General features: G+C 35.5%; 5 protein-coding genes and 1 pseudogene across 5 annotated transcripts in view; 2 read left to right on the top strand and 4 right to left on the bottom strand.

Moving 5' to 3' along the window:
• LOC106713032 (nucleoporin 88) overlaps window positions 1-358 on the bottom strand; it is a 75,104-nt gene extending 74,746 nt beyond the window's left edge. Inside the window, exon 1 of the mRNA XM_045683305.1 lies at window positions 126-358. Within this exon, the coding sequence (XP_045539261.1) occupies window positions 126-335 (210 nt within the window). The 5' untranslated portion in view covers window positions 336-358. The remainder of the gene's footprint in view (window positions 1-125) is intronic.
• A 4,655-nt stretch (window positions 359-5,013) lies between these two features.
• Window positions 5,014-5,874, top strand: LOC123722193 (3-oxoacyl-[acyl-carrier-protein] reductase FabG-like). The gene is made up of 2 exons (XM_045683273.1): window positions 5,014-5,779; window positions 5,840-5,874. Exons 1-2 carry the CDS (start codon window positions 5,036-5,038, stop codon window positions 5,852-5,854), a joined length of 759 nt encoding a protein of 252 aa, XP_045539229.1. The 5' UTR covers window positions 5,014-5,035; the 3' UTR covers window positions 5,855-5,874.
• Window positions 5,875-6,937: 1,063 nt separating this feature from the next.
• On the top strand, window positions 6,938-7,783 carry LOC106713048 (3-oxoacyl-[acyl-carrier-protein] reductase FabG). The gene has a single exon (XM_014505751.2). It carries the CDS (start codon window positions 6,986-6,988, stop codon window positions 7,739-7,741), a length of 756 nt encoding a protein of 251 aa, XP_014361237.2. The 5' UTR covers window positions 6,938-6,985; the 3' UTR covers window positions 7,742-7,783.
• Window positions 7,784-10,123: 2,340 nt separating this feature from the next.
• On the bottom strand, window positions 10,124-10,836 carry LOC106713031 (annotated as a pseudogene).
• Window positions 10,837-11,700: 864 nt separating this feature from the next.
• Window positions 11,701-12,581, bottom strand: LOC106713046 (3-oxoacyl-[acyl-carrier-protein] reductase FabG). The gene has a single exon (XM_014505748.2). It carries the CDS (start codon window positions 12,534-12,536, stop codon window positions 11,778-11,780), a length of 759 nt encoding a protein of 252 aa, XP_014361234.2. The 5' UTR covers window positions 12,537-12,581; the 3' UTR covers window positions 11,701-11,777.
• A 3,748-nt stretch (window positions 12,582-16,329) lies between these two features.
• LOC106713047 (3-oxoacyl-[acyl-carrier-protein] reductase FabG) lies at window positions 16,330-18,895 on the bottom strand. Its single transcript, XM_014505750.2, has 2 exons — window positions 18,786-18,895; window positions 16,330-17,188 (listed from the first exon to the last, which is right to left on the bottom strand). The coding sequence occupies exon 2, from the start codon at window positions 17,110-17,112 to the stop codon at window positions 16,357-16,359; it is 756 nt and encodes a 251-aa protein (XP_014361236.2). The 5' UTR covers window positions 17,113-17,188; window positions 18,786-18,895; the 3' UTR covers window positions 16,330-16,356.
• Window positions 18,896-19,307: the final 412 nt, after the last annotated feature.

Below are 19,307 nucleotides of genomic sequence, written 5' to 3' on the forward strand. Positions count from 1 at the left end.
CAATTAAATTGACTAACCCAATACATGAAAACAATAACATGCGAAACATAACAACATAACCTATAAGTTGTCAATGTTACAAGTAAAATGGATTCAAACAATGCTCATTACAAAATACTGCTTACCTGGTACGGCGTATTATCAGGATGTTCCTCCAAATGTTTCAGATTAAGACAAAACAGGCAATTCTCAACAGAATTCCAAATGTAAAGAACATCATCTTTCAATTCTATAAAATTATACAACTTGGCACCTGTATTCTCCTGCAGGCTTTTTTTTATATCCTCAAACATTTTATGTTTTGGCAAAATAGTATCGTAAAGTTTTGTATCCATCGTTAAAATGATTTTAATCTTACTTTGTTTTGAAAACTTCTGTTACAGCGTTTGACAGATTTGTAATCGCGGTATTTTGCGTTCCGTTCCGTTTCACAATCACTATTCAGTCAAAGATTTGTTTTCGTCGAATCTCAAACTTTTTTGAAATTAAAATTATTTTTAACATTATTATACTCTTTTTCATTATTTGATACTCTTATTGTATTGATACAAATACGAATTGGAATTCAAAGGAGCAAACGGTTATCTCATAGTTTTTATTATACTGTTTGCGACCTGACATGCTTCACTTATCAGTTTGCATCAGTTTCACTTACCATCACCACCATCTAGATAGAATATCCTTTTTCGATCTTCTTAACTTTACTGCCACATGTATTCTGCCACGATTATAAATGGTACTTACCAACAAAATGCGTGTTTCATCAATGGTGGAGGTGTGCGCTTAACATCCTTATATACAAGAACACATATTAAGTACTTGTCCATTAACTTTTTAAAACACATTTCACATTGCGATATAAGAGTGTGACCAAGTATGATTAAGACGCGAACAAACAAAATATTCGCGCCATAAAAACATACCGATTTGCGAACAAATAAACAGCCAGTGCGAATATTTTACGCGAATAACGCAATATTTCTCCATGGCAACTAATTTATCATTGATATTCCTCGCGAGCAATTGACTAAGTACACCCGAATGGAAACATAGCGCCTCCCCCGGATAGGTGGAAACGGATTGTTAGATTGTCCGCTCCTGTGAGCTGTATATCACTTTGCTCAAAATGGTATCACGTAATTTCATCTCCCAAGGCCCCGCGCCTTGCTTTCTTATAAATAAAACAACATATAGGCGGCGATAAATTTTGCTTTTCAAGATCGCGAGGTGTATAATTTAAGTCTGCGCTCGTTTTAACGTTGTTATCGAATGTAGTTAGCGATGAACAACTGTAAATTTTACGCCCTTGTTGTTGCCGAGTAATATCGCTTTGACGAAAACGAAAGCGGAGGTACAAGCAGTAGTCCACCAGACGTCCAAACTTTTACTTTATCAGAAGAGAAACAATTTCAGGTTGTTTGGTGACACTGTTTAGTTAGAAATCAATTAAAGGGCCTGGCAAAATTGCTATTATTAACTTTGCCGAAATATTCTAAAGTAACGTAGGAGTTTCAGCCGACTTTAACCACCAATCCGAATTTTGATAATGGCCACTTTCAAAATGGATATTGATAACGATGTGTAATAGATCTGAACTAAGTTAACCCATAGTACACCTCAATATAAGAATCCAGTAAAGTATGAGCATCTGAGATCGATGTCAAAACATCGTAGCCTGAATAAAATATAAGGCGAGTCGAGTGCTCAGTTTTCGCGAAATAATGCTATTGATAAATTTAGCAACGCGTCTCACATGATATTAGAGGGTGGCGATGTGCACCCCCTCCCCCCTGGCACCCCGCTCTATTATTATGCCGGGCAGGTCGCGACAAGAATGACATAGGGTTGCCAACTAAAACCATCTTGAAGAAATGAATGGTTCCATCAGAATAGATTTAATTTATATAATAAGGCGGCAAACGAACAAGCGGACACCTGAATTTGCGGAAGTGGCGATGCAACCGCTGCTAATAGAGATCCGCAATTGCAGATGCGTTGCGTACATTTAATCTGTATAGGGTGGGGCTTACGGAAAGAAAATATTTTCCGTATGTCTCCCTTTCTTAAATCCATGTCCCCTTCCTATCCATGCCTTGTAAGAAAATGGTGGAAAGGGAAAGAGGACTAAAATTAGTCCTCTAGAAATTCTTAGAAAGTTTCTTCAATGTTTTCGTTACGTAACGGTGAGCGAGTGCGTTGTGTGTATTGGCAGCCCTTGCCGGAACAAGCCGCTGGGACGGCGCCGATGACTTGTCATTAATAACGACAGCGGAAATGTATCAAAAGGTGACGCGTGTCCCTCCGACCTCGTCCTCCGTACTCTGTCTGTCTCCAGCCTTATTTATGATACAAGAGAACAATATTTATTTGTGCTTATAGATCTATATTCGGCGAGAGTATTAGCGGTTGCTATGTGACTGTCCTTGTCAAGCCGGATATTTTATTTCGAAACAGATATTGTTCTGTCTCATACTATTTAATTAAGGCTAGAATTCATTGGCCTATATTCACATCGGGGCTCACAGTCAGCCTGCTTATCGTCTGCAGTCGGTTGAATATTAGGATCATAAGGGACACCTCTTAACAACGATGAGTGTGATACTCGAAATACTCCCAATTTTGTTTACAAATATCAGTATTATCATCGTTTTGTATATGTCACGTAGGAATATGGGTATACAATTTACACAATATAGTCATACGTCTTCACGTCAGATGTCCTCCCGAGACCGAGGCCCCAATTACCGTTGGAATTGTTTCAACGTGCCCTATCTATTACAAACACGGTTTGGGAATTGAGACGGCAATGCTAAAAAATAGTTTCTATGTCCCATAACGCGGTGCTTTCTAATTATAATGATTGATTTTGCTGTCGCATGATTTGTTATCTTAATCTTACAAATATTATTAATGTGAATGTTTGGATGGATGGATGTTTGTTTGAAGGTATTTTCAAATCGGCTTAACGGATTTCGTTGAAATTTGGCATACGTGTAGAAAATAGTCTGGAAGAACACATAGACTACTTATTAAGTTTTTTTTTATTACGCGCGGACGGAGTCGCGGGCGTCACCCTATAGTTAATTACATAATTGGTACTTCTTTTGGAAGTAAAAATTACTAGTTTTTGCCGTGACATTCCAGCGCAGGATTTTAAAATAAGTATTGCCTATTTTACTTAGTGATAGTGTACATTTTTGAAATTGGACCTACAGATTTTGAGCTTATTTGTTAAATCGACATGCGTTATAAATTCATTTCACTGTCCCATTCAAATCCTTGTAACCTCAGTAAACAAAACCAATACTCTCCGGCCGTAAATCTCTCGTAACGTCCGAAACACTTCAAGTGTCTTAACCGCGTTCTTGTACCTTACATATGTTAGCCAAGAAAGGGTTGAGAGCGCTACCTGTGTAGCAAGGGGAGGGGATTTACTCCCCTCATTTGTTGGCGATGACCCCCTCCCCCCGCTATATCTTAACCTCGTATCTACATACCATTTTGTAGTGTGTTTCTTCTGTCTTCAATGTGAACCAGACTTCTTAAAATCTTCATTATATTTACTTCTTATTAATTTGTCTATTTAATATTTAACAAGTACATTAGATTAGATCCCAGAGCATAAAAGTATATTAAGTATAGTAGATTTCTAATGTTTCATGTATACTTTTACTAGCATTTTTGAGAGAATAATAAATATTACATACACTTTTACTGGTGCGGATGGATGAAAGGCTAATATTAATCAATGTTCTTGTAATTAATTGAATCATATTTAATAGATTTTTCTAAGTCTTTAACTATAATTTGTACACGTTAAAATTGCAAGACAAAATATTTTTTTTTTAAGTAATTAAAACTATTCAACAAGATGTAATATAATATACCATACCATTTTCATAGTGATAAAGATTAAATGAAATATACTTCTGGTGAATCAATATTATAAAATGTAAAATAAACACATAATAAACAAAACACTACATAAAATTTACACTACTCTCAAGTGAAATACAAGGAAAACAGTATATAACTGTCGAAAATGTAACATTGACTGCATGAAGTTCGTTCCATCGAAATACAATTTACTGCTTAAAATAATGATTGTAAATGTGTTTTTATTGGTTTGTTATAACTAGTTCTTCTGTATTGTATACTCTGTGGCGGTGGTCGCGTTAGAGCCAATAAAGTAAGTGCTATCTCGGCGTGGGAGCGGGAGGCTGGAGGCTGTACTGCGACTTCCTGAATTGTATCGCATCGTAAACACCACTCGTTGTAAATTCAAACGTTTTGACTTAAAACGTTAATTGTCGCACACTTTGATAACAATTCTTGAATATAATATGACTATAATATAAACAAAATAATATCTAAAGAATATAAAAAACTATAAAAGAACCAGGACTAAAACACACGTCAACCCTTTTATACCGTGATTAACGCCCGGTGTAGATTTTGACACATCATGGTTATTGAAACATTATTAACGTTAGGCTTGCGAAATACAATCTTAACCAATAAATAATGAAGTCCTTATACCGAAAGTATTGTTGTGATACATATTTATGATGTAATATATAACATCGTTGAAGTCAATAATATTAATCAGCTGCGGTCAAAGGGTTAAAACACGTTTAATAAACAGTGTCTAACTGTATTTTTGAAGAAGTACAATCAATTTTTTAAATGAAAGGACAGGGTAATTGACGTTTAATTAAAATTTAGTAATCGTGTGATAAGGACGTTTCAACAGTCATGATGAACTTGGATGTAGAGGATTTATGTTTAAAAAAACCATATTGTTTTTATATATTTTATACTTTTGATAATAATATAATCTACTATGTATAAAGATTAATAAATTACTTAATTTGCTTGTATACCTGTTTTTAAACATAAGTAACGTAATGCTGACAGATAAGCGAAATACTGATATTAGTTTGGCCGTATCTATTGATAAATTCTAAAATCCTTCTTATCTTATTGTATATAAATGACACATTAGAATGACAGATAAAAGTGTTCACAAGTAAACATGAGCTACGCAACGAAAGTAGTAATAGTGACGGGTTCCAGCTCCGGTATCGGAGCGGCCGCCGCCATCGAATTTGCCAAAGAAGGTGCAAGCGTCGTGATAGTCGGAAGAAATGAAACGAAACTTAAAAGCGTAAACGAAGAATGCGAAAAACTTGGTAAAAAACCTCTCGTTCTTAAAGTAGACGTTTCCAACGAAGTCGAATCTAAAAGTGTTATAGACAAAACAGTTGAACATTTCGGTAAGTTGGATATTTTGGTGAACAACGCAGGCGTGGGTTATAATTTTGATATTGTTAATGATGGATTTATGGAAAACTTCGATAATGTAATGAATCTTAACTTACGTGCTGCCGTTTATTTAACGCATCTGGCGATACCACACTTGATACAGACGAAAGGAAACATCATCAACATATCAAGTGTCGCTGGAACATCTGTAAGTGCGGGACCTGTTGGTCTAATTTCATACTGCACTTCAAAAGCAGCATTAAACCATTTCTCCCGATGCGTTGCGGCGAGACTTGCCTCCTACGGTATACGTGTCAATGTAATCAGCCCGGGCCCAGTTAGAACTGATATCCTGGAAAATTCCAAAAGTCCTTTATCTTGGGATATATATAAAGAAGCAACAGTACTAAAGAGAGTAAGCGAGCCAAAAGAAGTCGCAGATTTAATTTTATTCTTAGCCGGCGATAAAGCAAAAGGAATCACAGGTTCTGAGTACATTGTTGATAACGGATACTTAATTAATTAAGAAACGGATTATGATGTCTCCCGAAAGTTTAAACAATTTAACGGATACTTGTTGAAAAATTAAACACATTATACAAGTTTAGCTAATAAATGATTTTTTATTTCGATTACGTATTAATACTAATTATGACTATTATCAGTCCACCATTCCTTAACGAATTTGGGTTAATTCATAAGTCTTTTTTTTAATAAAACTACGTAATTATTCTTAAAATTTGGATAAGTCTAAAAGTATGTGGACTGTAAGACAAGAATAAGGTAAAATAACTACAGTATTGTGTATAACAGCTTTAAGGTTTAAATATTATTAAAAAAGTTATTTCAAAATACAAGTTTCCTGAAAATTCGTCGTCACGCTACGACGATGACGTGATTAGCCAAATTCCTGTAAATACCTTTTGGTTTATCCTTATTATGTAATAGTTTAGTCAAGGACAATATATTTTTTTAAAAACTTGTATTTAGTGCCTTTTCCTTATTATTTAATATACCAGTAGTCATGAGTTTCGAAGGCAAAGTGGTTTTAATGACCGTCTCTAGTTTTGGTATCCGGCATCTGTTGAAATGCTATTTCTGAAGTATCCTTCTTTGAACTCCTGCCTAAATAGTCTTAGTGGTAACCTTAAAGACGTATAGTAACAGTGACGTCAAAGTTGACGTCATCTAAGGATGATGAAGCATAAAATTTAATCCTTCAAAAAATCGATCGTTTTGAAAAACTGGATGTACTAATCAATAACGCGGGAGTCAGTGTTAAATTTGAAATGTTAAGTGAAGACTTCACAGCAAATTATGATCGCATAATGCGATTTAATTCGAGGGCCATAGTTTTCATAACTGAATTATAACAGAATTGGCATATGGTTAAAATCTAGCAATTGTGTTTAGAGGAGGACCAGAACTAAAACTTTAAACGTTATACCAAGGTTAGATTTAGAAGAATTATGTGGAAATAAACCAAGTTTCTTTTAAATTTCTATATCTTTCATATGATCATTTAAAGAAGTATAAATCTAATGTACTATAATATAAATTTGCTAGCATAGCAGTTTACAAAATATAAGTAAAAAGTAATCAGATAAAGTAAAACGCTGGTATTGGTTTTAGCGTATCTGATAACTCTAAAAACCTTCTTATCTTATTGTATATAAATGGCACACATTAGAATTACAGATAAAAGTGTTCACAAGTAAACATGAGCTACGCAACGAAAGTAGTAATAGTGACGGGTTCCAGCTCCGGTATCGGAGCGGCCGCCGCCATCGAATTTGCCAAAGAAGGTGCAAGCGTCGTTATAGTCGGAAGAAATGAAACGAAACTTAAAAGCGTAAGCGAAGAATGCGAAAAACTTGGCAAAAAACCTCTCGTTCTTAAAGTAGACGTTTCCAACGAAGTCGAAGCTAAAAGTGTTATAGATAAAACAGTTGAACATTTCGGTAAGTTGGATATTTTGGTGAACAACGCAGGCGTGGGTTATAATTTTGATATTGTTAATGATGGATTTATGGAAAACTTCGATAATGTAATGAATCTTAACTTACGTGCTGCCGTTTATTTAACGCATCTGGCGATACCACACTTGATACAGACGAAAGGAAACATTATCAACATATCAAGTGTCGCTGGAACATCTGTAAGTGCGGGACCTGTTGGTCTAATTTCATACTGCACTTCAAAAGCAGCATTAAACCATTTCTCCCGATGCGTTGCGGCGAGACTTGCCTCCTACGGTATACGTGTCAATGTAATCAGCCCGGGCCCAGTTAGAACTGATATCCTGGAAAATTCCAAAAGTCCTTTATCTTGGGATATATATAAAGAAGCAACAGTACTAAAGAGAGTAAGCGAGCCAAAAGAAGTCGCAGATTTAATTGTATTCTTAGCCGGCGATAAAGCAAAAGGAATCACAGGTTCTGAGTACATTGTTGATAACGGATACTTAATTAATTAAGAAACGGATTATGATGTCTCACGAAAGTTTAAACAATTTAACGGATACTTGTTGAAAAATTAAACACATTATACAAGTTTAGCTAATAAATGATTTTTTATTTCGATTACGTATTAATACTAATTATGACTATCATCAGTCCACCATTCCTTAACGAATTTGGGTTAATTCATAAATCTTTTTTTAAAATAAAACTACTTAATTATTCTTAAAATTTGGATAAGTCTAAAAGTATGTGGACTGTAAGACAAGAATAAGGTAAAATAACTGCAGTATTGTATATAACAGCTTTAAAGTTTAAATATTATTAAAAAAGTTATTTCAAAATACAAGTTTCCTGAAAATTCGTCGTCACACTTCGATGATGACGTGATTAGCCTAATACCTGTAAATACTTTTTGGTTTATCCTTATTATGTAATAGTTTAGTCAAGGACAATATATTTTTTAAAAAACTTGTATTTAGTGCCTTTTCCTTATTATTTAATATACCAGTAGTCATGAGTTTCGAAGGCAAAGTGGTTTTAATGACCGTCTCTAGTTTTGATATCCGGCATCTGTTGAAATGCTATTTCTGAAGTATCCTTCTTTGAACTCCTGCCTAAATAGTCTTAGTGGTAAAAAATAAAAGGGAACAAAGACGTATAGTAACAGTGACGTCAAAGTTGACGTCATCTAAGGATGATGAAGCATAAAATTTAATCCTTCAAACAATCAATCGTTTTGTCAAACTGGATGTACTAATCAATAACGCGGGAGTCAGTGTTAAATTTGAAATGTTAAGTGAAGACTTCACAGCAAATTATGATCGCGTAATGCGATTTAATTTGAGGGCCATATTTTTCATAACTAAATTATAACAGAATTGGCATATGGTTAAAATCTAGCAATTGTGTTTAGAGGAGGACCAGAACTAAAACTTTAAACGTTATACCAAGGTTAGATTTAGAAGAATTATGTGGAAATAAACCAAGTTTCTTTTAAATTTCTATATCTTTCATATAATCATTTAAAGAAGTATAAATCTAATGTACTATAATATAAATTTGCTAGCATAGCAGTTTACAAAATATAAGTAAAAAAGAATCAGATAAAGTAAAACGCTTGTATTGGTTTTGCCGTATCTGATAACTCCAAAAACCTTCTTATCTTATTGTATGTATATAAATGGCACACATTAGAATGACAGATAAAAATATTCACAAGTAAACAAGTAGACTCATCTACGCCGAGTCTCCCGCAAGAAGGGGGTGGGAGTATCCTGGATGCGTATAGCATAGGACCGATCATCGTGGCGATCTTTGGGGGAGGCCTATACCCAGCAGTGGGCGTCACGTGGTTGAATTCAAGAATGGAAGAAGAAGTAATTAGTTTTAATTAGGATGGAATGGGGAATTATGAAGGGATGGCTAAGAGGATTTGACGGAGGAGAGAATGCATAGTAAGGGGAAATAGTCTCTTTATGTGCATCCCCTCCTCCGTCTCTTAAAGGTAGTCAACGCATCTGAAATTGCGGATGTCTATGGGCAGCGGTCGCTTCGCTATTTCAGCGAATTCAGATGGCAATATATCAGTCATAGTCCGGCGAACTATCAAATCAACTATCAGATCCAAATATAAATTTTAAGATGAAAATTATTCAAGGAATGTGATCAGTGGAACGACTTTGTTGAAGCGAGTGAGTAACAAAGCTAAAGGCATCACCAGTTCAGATTTTATTATTGAGAACAGCACTGTATTGGAGTCATTACGGCAATTATTGGATAACTACATATGAAATTTAAATAAAAATATATTTTACTTCCAATAAAAATACATATAGACAAGTAATTACATATACGTTCGAATAATGACTATTTTATGTTTACAAACGTTCTAAATTTAAAGTTTTTGTATCAATGTTCCAAATGTTTCTGATTAGTCATTTCCTGTTTACATAAACTATATTATGTAACATACATAATGTGATAGCTATTGTGTGATACATATAGTAAGTACATTTACTTATTTGATTATAAAAATATTTTTATCTTTCTGTAATTCGATATATACTTTTCCTATCGAAATTTAATGATAGATAAATTAATTGATATATATATATAATTATGTTAAATACTAGCGATCGCACGCGATTTCATCAGAGCAGAACTACAAAAGTATACTATACAATAATATGCTATGCGGACAGATATGCAGACAGACAGACAAACACAAATATTAAACATTGATTTTTGTTATCAGCGACACAAACGCAAATACGTGTTCGAAATATGATTTTTTTCTCGATGTTACATACAGACATTCCAATTTTATTATTATGTTTGCAAGTTTAGTAGATTAAATATGATTAATAAAATAATTTTAAAGTAAATTCTTGTTTCATTTATTTCACCAACGTACCGTTATCTGAAATAAACACAGATCCAGTGATACCTCTGGCTTTATCACTGGCCAACATCAGGTCTGCGATCTCCTCAGGTTCACTGACCCTCTTGAGTGGAGTATCTTCCGCGGCTCTATCCCAGAACATGCTGTCCGTCACCATAGTATCGGCGATGTCAGTGCGCACCGGCCCGGGGCTGATGACGTTCACGCGGACGCCGTGCTCCGCCAACTTTAGCGCTACTCCCCGAGTGAAATGATTTAACGCCGCTTTCGATGTGCAGTACGTAGACAGCAACGGCACCCCCAACGTGAAACTTCCAGCTATACTGGACGTGTTGATAATATTACCTTTCGTCTTGATAAGATGTGGTATTGCAAGATGCGCAAGTAAACCGGCGCTCGTAAGTTTGTGTTCATTATGGTGTCGAATTTTTTCATAAAATCGTCACTCGTTATATCATTCCAATCGCCGATTCCCGCATTGTTTATTAGAATGTCTAACTTCCCAAACGTTTTTATAGTTTCATCTATTACTTTCTTCGCCTCTGCATCATTTGACACATCAGCTTTGACAACCAGTGGTTTCTTACCATAACTTTCGCACTCGTTGTTTACTTTTTTCAACTTCTGTTCATTTCGTCCGACTATCACAACGTGGGCTCCCTCTTTAGCAAACGCGATAGCATAACCACTTTGAGATAAAAATACCATTTACTAATAATAGGCGATAATACACGCAAAAACAAAACTGTTGGATGAGTATGCATTTATTAAGCTACCGCGTATTTTTTAACGACAAAATGATATCACCAGTTAGGATCATGTTCTACGCGAGTGGTTTCGTTATCATGTTTGTCCTTTAAATGAAAACGTAGTGTTATGAAACGTAATGAAAACGTCTAAATCTAAGCCAATAAAAAAGGTGCGCCCCGATGCCGGAACTGGATCCTGTTACTATCAACACTTTTTTGTCTGTGGGCCTAGCACGAATATATGCGACAATCGCCATCGTGTCGTCATCGACAAAATTTATATTAAAATTTGTAATAAAAATTTATATTAAACTAGCTTTTACCCGCGACTCCGTCCGCGCGGAATAAAAAATACAAAACGGGGTAAAAATTATCCTATGTCCGTTTCCTGGTTCTAAGCTACCTGCCCACCAATTTTCAGTCAAATCGATTCAGCCGTTCTTGAGTTATAAATAGTGTAACTAACACGACTTTCTTTTATATATAGAGAGATAGTAAAGTAGAGGCCGCGAAGAAAAAAATAATTTTTATCAAAATCGGACCACCAGGGGCGGAGATTCGCAGTAACACACATAAAAAAAATATATAGTCGAATTGATAACCTCCTTCTTTTTGAGTCGGCTAAAAATACTAAAGATTTAATAAAGTCTTAGTCATTATGACGAGCCGTAGGTCAGGCAATTTTTTTTTTATAGGAGAAGGTGGCAAACGAGCGGCGGGAGATGGTGCAAAAATATGTAATCCGCAATTTTACGACTCGGTTAAAATTTGATTTCATATTAATGAATAGATGTGTTTTGTGTAATGTAAAAAAAACAATAGGTCACGGCTAGTCATTTATTGTATTTTTTTAAGATATAATCAAAATGCTTATCATTTGGCCATGATTTAAATGATCCCTTAATTTTTGATTAAAATACCATTATCTGAAACAAATTCAGAACCAGTGATACCCTTCGCCTTGTCGCTGGCCAAGAACAAGATCAAATCAGCAATTTCCTCAGGCTCACTGTATCTCTTGAGAGGCGTGGTCTCTTTGAAGGAATCCCAATTTAAATTTGGAATGGATAGATTGTCTAAAATGTCAGTGCGCACCGGTCCCGGGCTAATGATGTTCACCCGGACTCCATGCTCTGCTAATTTCAGTGCGATGCCTCGAGAGAAATGATTGAGTCCAGCCTTAGAGGTGCAGTATGCAATAAGGGTAGAGGACCCGGAATTAACTGTTCCAGCTATGCTCGATATGTTGATAATATTTCCCTTTGTTTTGATCAGATGCGGTGTCGCTAAATGCGTTATGTACACCGCGGCGCGTAAGTTTATGTTCATTACGCGATCGAAACTTTTCATAAAGTCGTCACTTGTCAACTCACTTTGTTCCGCTATACCTGCATTGTTGACTAGAATGTCTAATTTTCCAAATTTATTTAAAGTTTCATTTACAATTCTTTTAGCGTCAGCGTCATTTGATACGTCCGCTTTAACGACCAGTGGTTTCTTGCCAAAACTTTCACACTTGTTGCTTACATTTTTCATTTTCTCTTCATTGCGTCCCACTATAACAACATTGGCGCCCTCTTTAGCGAACGCGATTGCCGCAGCTGCTCCGATGCCGGAGCTGGACCCGGTGACTATCACCACTTTGTTGTTGAAACTCATTTTGTCTCGCGGTGCGCGCCTAACAGCCTTGTGTTTATGACTGAGTTCGTATCTGTCAAGACGACTATTATAAGTAGCTAAACAATTACGTAACTTAATAGGGTATGAACGAGTTAAACGGGTATGCGAACATTAGCTTTTTAAAAAGAATTGATTATCAATTTCAACAACCATTTTCTATATAAAATATAAAAACCTAGGTTACTCATCTTCTGATATTTCTCTCGTCTTCATTTTGTGTAGATATAAATTTGTCGTAAATAGTTCTTCCTTTGTACAATCCAGCTAGCAAAGTGAAATACTTTGATCATTTTACCAGTTAGTTACATTTGTTTAGAATAATATTTTTGTCAGAAATGAAAAGATAGATATCTACCGCAAAAATTTTAGCTAATAGACGCAAAGCATCGCTCAACGGATGAAACTATATTTGTCTCTTTCTAACACTTACTCCAGCAATGAATCAAAATATTCCTTATACCCGACATCCCCATTTTGCCCGTCCATACCCTATACAAATATTGGCTCGTCATTGTGAGTAATGTGTACATGATAAGCACACTATCTTAATATATTGGAACAAATGATTCATATCGCCTGTCGCAAAGAAGATAGCAATTTATAAAACATAGTCATTATAATAAAATACATGGACATTTTTTGAAATGATTAATTTCGCTAACATATTTCAAAGGCAGTAAGTAGTGTTTATTAAGAAACAGGCGACTGATCATTAATTTGTCTTAGAACATGTAATGAACTTTAAACAGTAGTAGGCGCCAGCAATAACGTATGTTTTACGAATGAGCAGCTCGCCCAGTGCGGCCACACAGAAGGCAGGCGTTAAGTGGAAGTAATCCGAGTTTTGTCCGATGAGTGTTCGTTCCGGAGGCCTAATTTTAGTCCTCTTTCCCTTCCCACCAGTTTTCTATGAGGAAGGAGGGGACGCATACGAAGAAGTAATTTCTTTCTGTGCGAATACGGATCCAGTGATACCTTTTGCTTTCTGGCTCACCAAGAACACGATGATATACGTAAAAACAAAAATGTAGGCTGAGTATGCATTTACTAAGCTAGCGCGTATTTTCTCTCGACAAAATTATCATATGACCAGTACCAATCACTCGTAGACCACGATCCCATCGTGGTGCTCTAAAACTTAGCTACAAAAGAAGGCGCGCCCCGATGCTGGAGCTGAAGCTATCAACACTTTGTAGATCGTGGGCTAACACGAATATATGTGACAAGACGTGTCATATATGTCATGTATTTACTATAATTGTCATGTGTCGTGTTTTAATTTAACAGAGAATTCCTTTGTCTTGATACTCGATGTATATTTTAGCTGTGGTCATGAGATTCAGTACTTATGGTATACCTTAGTGTTAGTAGAAACTACGTCAGTTAATATTCAGTCCCTCTGGTATTGTGGATATACTAGTTGCGAGATTACTCGCTTTATATATAATAAATTAGTTTTATGATAAAAATCTATTTATTTATGCATCATCATTATAGAAATGAACTAATTATCGTGATATCTGTCATGCAAATATATGATAGATACGAACTACGCTTGTCATTCTATAATATAAAGGTTTTCAATATATCTATTTACTAACTTTTACTGCGACTTCGTCTGCTCACTATGTTCTATATCTAAATCATATTTCATCGAAATCCATGCAGCCGTTTATACCTTCTAACAAACATCCATCCAAACATTCGCATTTATAATAAAAAGTGAGTACATGATTTCCAGATTAGTCTTTCATCAGCAGCGTGAAGACATTCTACAGTTTCTGCACAAACACTTTGACCTTTGAGAGACGCTAATATGACAAGTAATATTTTTGTTGTCTTTACAGTTCTTTATGAGTTTCAAAAACAAATGGTGATGGTCACTGGGTCCAGCTCCGGCATTGGAGCCGCTATATACGAGTATATATATTGGCTGGTCATTGTTAGTAATCTTTAGAACTTTACAAAACAAGAAGGTACTGTTTTTTGTTATTAAAAAATTATACATAATTCGTAATAAGTGTACGTGCTTTTTATTGTTTTTTTCATTTTTTCTGACCAGCGTCATCTGATACGATGTCATCTTTTAATAGCTAAAGAGTAAATATGAACCACAGAAGATGAATGAATGGATGTTTGTTGATAGGTATCTCCAGAGCGGCTCCATGTTTTAATCTGAAATTTGGCATAAATGTAGAACGTAGTCTGGAAAAACACATAGGGTACTAATTTTTTTTTTATTTCGCGTGGAAGGAGTCGCGTGCGACAGCTACTATGTATATAAAGCTGTCATTTGTTATATTTGTGGTATAACTGTAACATACAATTGCCACATTCCTAATATACATTAACTAGTTACTACTTTATACCACGACCACACAGAATACAGTGGAAACAATTTCGCGTTTCGTCTGATAAGTGTGGTGCCGGAGGCCTAATTTTAGTCCGCTTTCCATTCCTGCCCTCTTCTTATTGTGAAAGGATGGGAAGGGGAAGTGGATTTAGCGGTAGAGGGAACGCATAGGAAGGGAAAATATCCTCTTTATGTGCGTCCCCTTCTCCGTTGATTAAAGATAGGCAACGCATCAACAGATGGAGATGGGCAACGGTCGTCTCACTATTTCGGCGAATCCAGGTGACCGTTTGCCCGTTTGCCACTTTTTGATATAAAAAAACTTTTTGCTATAAAGTAGAACAAAGATGTTTTTAATACTTATGTCATTTCAAAGCGCCTGTTGTAAAGAAGATAGCAATTTAAAAAACATGGTGACCTGATGCTATTTTATTATTAAAATACACTAGTACTTGGACGTTTTTTGAATTGATTAATACCGTTAACATAATTTAAAGGCAGTAACAGTAAGTAGTGTCTATTATCGAAGAGTTAAAAATGAACAGAAGCAAAAAATTTATTTTAGCGGCGAAATGATAGTAAAACATGGGAATCTAACCTAAATTATAACAAAAGGTTAGTCGACATCACAGGAGACCGAAGAGCTGGCAGCTACCTCGGACAAAGAATTAGTCTAGCCATTCAAAGGGGGAACGCTGCCAGTATCTTCGGAACCTTGCCTAAAGGGACACCTTTTAATGACATATTTTAGTTTTTATGTATTAACAATAATTCAACGACAGTCACAATAATAACATGATACGACGCGTTGCTTGGTAGTTCAGAAGATTAATAACACAAAATTAACACCTACGCAAAACTGTCCGTCTCCAGCTACATTAAAAAAATAAATACTACTTGGTGTTCTTAAAACAGTATAGTAGTCGACCTAAGACTGATCATTCATTTATGTTAGAAGATGTAATGAACTTTAAACAGTGATACACGCCAGCAATAACATCTATAGCACGAATGGGCCGGAACGCCCGGTGGAATACCGCAACCTCACAGAAGACAGGCGAGAAGTGGAAGTAATGTCGCGTTTTGTCTGATGAGTGTGTGTTTTGGAGGTCTAATTTTAGTCCTCTTTCCATTACCACCCTTTTTCTATAAGGAAGGAGGGGACGCATAAGAAAGGTAAACAATATGTTATGTACGTCTCCTCCTCCGCCGATAAAAGGTAAGCAAGGCATCTGCAATTGTGCAGCAGCAGTCGCTTTACCATATCAGCGAATTTAACTGGCCACTTACTCGTTTGCCATCTTATAATAAATAAATAAACAATATGAGTTCATTTAAAAATTTTATTATTATATACCAAAGGTCTTCATTGAATTAAAAGAATACGAACATTAATTACTTTCTTTTAATTGACCTATTTTACTGTTGCAATGTATGTAACCCTCTCTATTTTTCGAGTACAAACCCGTTATCTGAAATGAATTCGGATCCAGTGATACCTTTTGCTTTTTCGCTCGCCAAGAACAGGATCAGATCGGCGATTTCTTGAGGCTCACTGAGTCGTTTTAAAGGAGTAGATTCCGCAAGGTTATCCCATGTTGTAAAAGCTGATGTAGTATCCAAGATATCTGTGCGCACCGGCCCCGGACTGACGATGTTCACACGGACACCCAGTTCGGCAAGTTTAAGTGCGGTTCCACGAGAAAAATGATTTAGTCCAGCCTTTGATACAAAATATGATAAAATGGATGAAGCAAAAAAGATCGAAGTTGCAGCTACGCTAGATATATTAACAATATTTCCTTTTGTTTTAATAAGATAAGGTATCGCCAAATGCGTTAAATAAACCGGAGCTCGTAAGTTTATATTCATTACGCGATCGTAACCTTCCATGAAATTGTCACTTGTAATATCGTTAGGTACAAACATACCGGCATTGTTAATTAATATATCCAGTTTCCCAAATCTCTTTATTGTTTCATCTATTATCTTTTTAACTTCATCGTCTTTTGATATGTCTGCTTTAACAACCAGTGGTTTCTTCCCGAAACTTTCACATTTGTTGCTTACATTTTTCATCTTTTCTTCATTACGTCCCACTATAACAACATAAGCGCCCTCTTTAGCAAATGTGATTGCTGCGGCGGCCCCGATTCCGGAGCTGGACCCTGTCACTATTACCACTTTGTTATCAAAACTCATTTTAAACTTGTGTTATCGTCTATAATCTTCTTAAGTTAGTAATGCTTAAGTTTTATACCGTCGCGTAGTAATAAACCTGTTGACACAGATATAAATATACTTTTTTATGTGAACGTGTGCGTGCGTTTCGAAATGTTTTTGCTTGTTGTTCTGATAAAGTTGTAGATAACAATAAGTGTATGTCCAAGTACTGAGTGGGTTGTCGGATGATTCTATTTATTTTATTTATGAGTAGTTGTGCCCGCGACTTCGTCTGCGTGAAATACTGCCTTCGGGTAAGATTTTAAAAAGGCTTATTATTTTACTAAAAATTGTTAAATATATAAGACATATGAAACTTATAAAACATTCACATAACCTTTACATAAAAACGTTCATCCCCTATTGTTATTATGTATCCATGAGGGTAAAACTTTTAAGAACTTTGAATGACATATTAAGTTATATCAAATTAACAGCCTAAAAAATAAATATCAAGCTTCTAGTCGATAGTTCCATAATACAACTTTGCACCCCCCGTTTCAACCCCTTACAACTCTTTTTTTCTCATTGGAAAGTAGTAGTAGTACTATCTGTATACAAAAAATTATTTAAATCGGTTCAGTAGTTTTGTCGTGCAGGGCGACAGACAGACAGAGTTACTTTCACATTTATATAATATTATATAATATAAGTAAGGATTGTTGACAAATAAGGTGAAAAAACTCGTACAAGTCATTGAAAAACTAACATTACTACATATTTATAAGCAAATTGATGTAATTGTCATTACAACAAATAGTTTTTTTTTGTTATCTCAAAACAGGTCGCTATAAAAACTTTAGTACACATAGATTTTAAACTTTTTTTTTGCAGTCGTTCACTGCGCTCGTCCGTTGTTTACAAAGATCGATTATTCTGCTTAATTTCTACTCTTACGCCGCTCCTCCGATAAATTCAGTGTCCCTGACACTTTGAGTTATTTAGTAGCGCACTGGTATTTCCTTGTACAGACGACAAAAACATCTAATAGTTGAACACTAGAGTAATGTCGTTTTAAAACTAAGGCAGAAAATTTAAAAATCATTGCGACATTTTCTACTTTATAAAAGGAGCCATTTTAATTTAGATTCATGCAGTAAAATGGCGTATTAAAATCTAATAAAATATTTGCTACATTACATAATCTTACTAATAATAAAGATGCATGAATGGAAGGATGGATGGATAGATGTTTGTTAGAAGTTATCTGCAGAATGGCTGTATGGATCTCGTTAAAATTTGGTACAGATGTATTGTATTACACAGGCTACATGCCAGAAATCTGTACGGTTACCATGGGATTGTCTCGACAATCCCACAACGGTTCATTTTACTGTAATTTGGCACATTAGATATACTTAAGACATAGTCTTGAGTAACATGTGAGATAATTTTCAACCTTTTTTAAATTCTACGAAGACGAAGTCGCGGGCAAAAGCTAGTCATATCATTGCATTGATTTATGTGTTTCTATCAAACGATGGAAAAGAGACTAAACTGCGGGCTTATTTTCAGTATACATTAACAAAATGATGACTATTTGACAGGCTAAACCATTGAGACATGGTTAATTTGACTGTCGAACATTCTTCTGTATCATATTAGTTTTACGTAAGAAGCTGACAAGTACTATAATAAGAAGCCTTACTTACACAATATTAATGTCGCAAATATTAGTCGGTAACGCATTTAGTCGTTAATTCCGGTGTGGGTATTGAATGGCCGGCCGCGGCGCGGATCACTGCTTTGTCTTGAGACGCGCACACAATGGACGCATTATATCTTATTGTTGCGTCGCTTGCCAGTGCCCCCGTGCCCCCTGACCGTGCCCCCTGACCGACAGCACACATTCATTCCATTATGATCATGAATAACCCGCGGAAGGACGGACATACGAACGTGAAGATTGAAAAACATATATTTAAATGTATTGTAAATCTTACTAAAATTATAAATGCGAAAGTTTAGATGGATGGATGAATGTTTGTTAGAAGGTATCTCCGTAACAGTTTTACGGATCTTGATGAAATTAGGCACAGATGTAGTACATAGTCTGGAAGTTTGTTAAGTTTTTTTTTAATTCCGCGCGGACGGAGTCACGGGCGACAGCTAGTAATATATATTATAAAATGAAATTATTCTGTTAAATTAACACTATTAATCATTTTATCATA

This window comes from Papilio machaon, chromosome 21 (assembly GCF_912999745.1).
Source record: "Papilio machaon chromosome 21, ilPapMach1.1, whole genome shotgun sequence".
Taxonomy (NCBI): Eukaryota; Metazoa; Arthropoda; class Insecta; order Lepidoptera; family Papilionidae; genus Papilio; species Papilio machaon.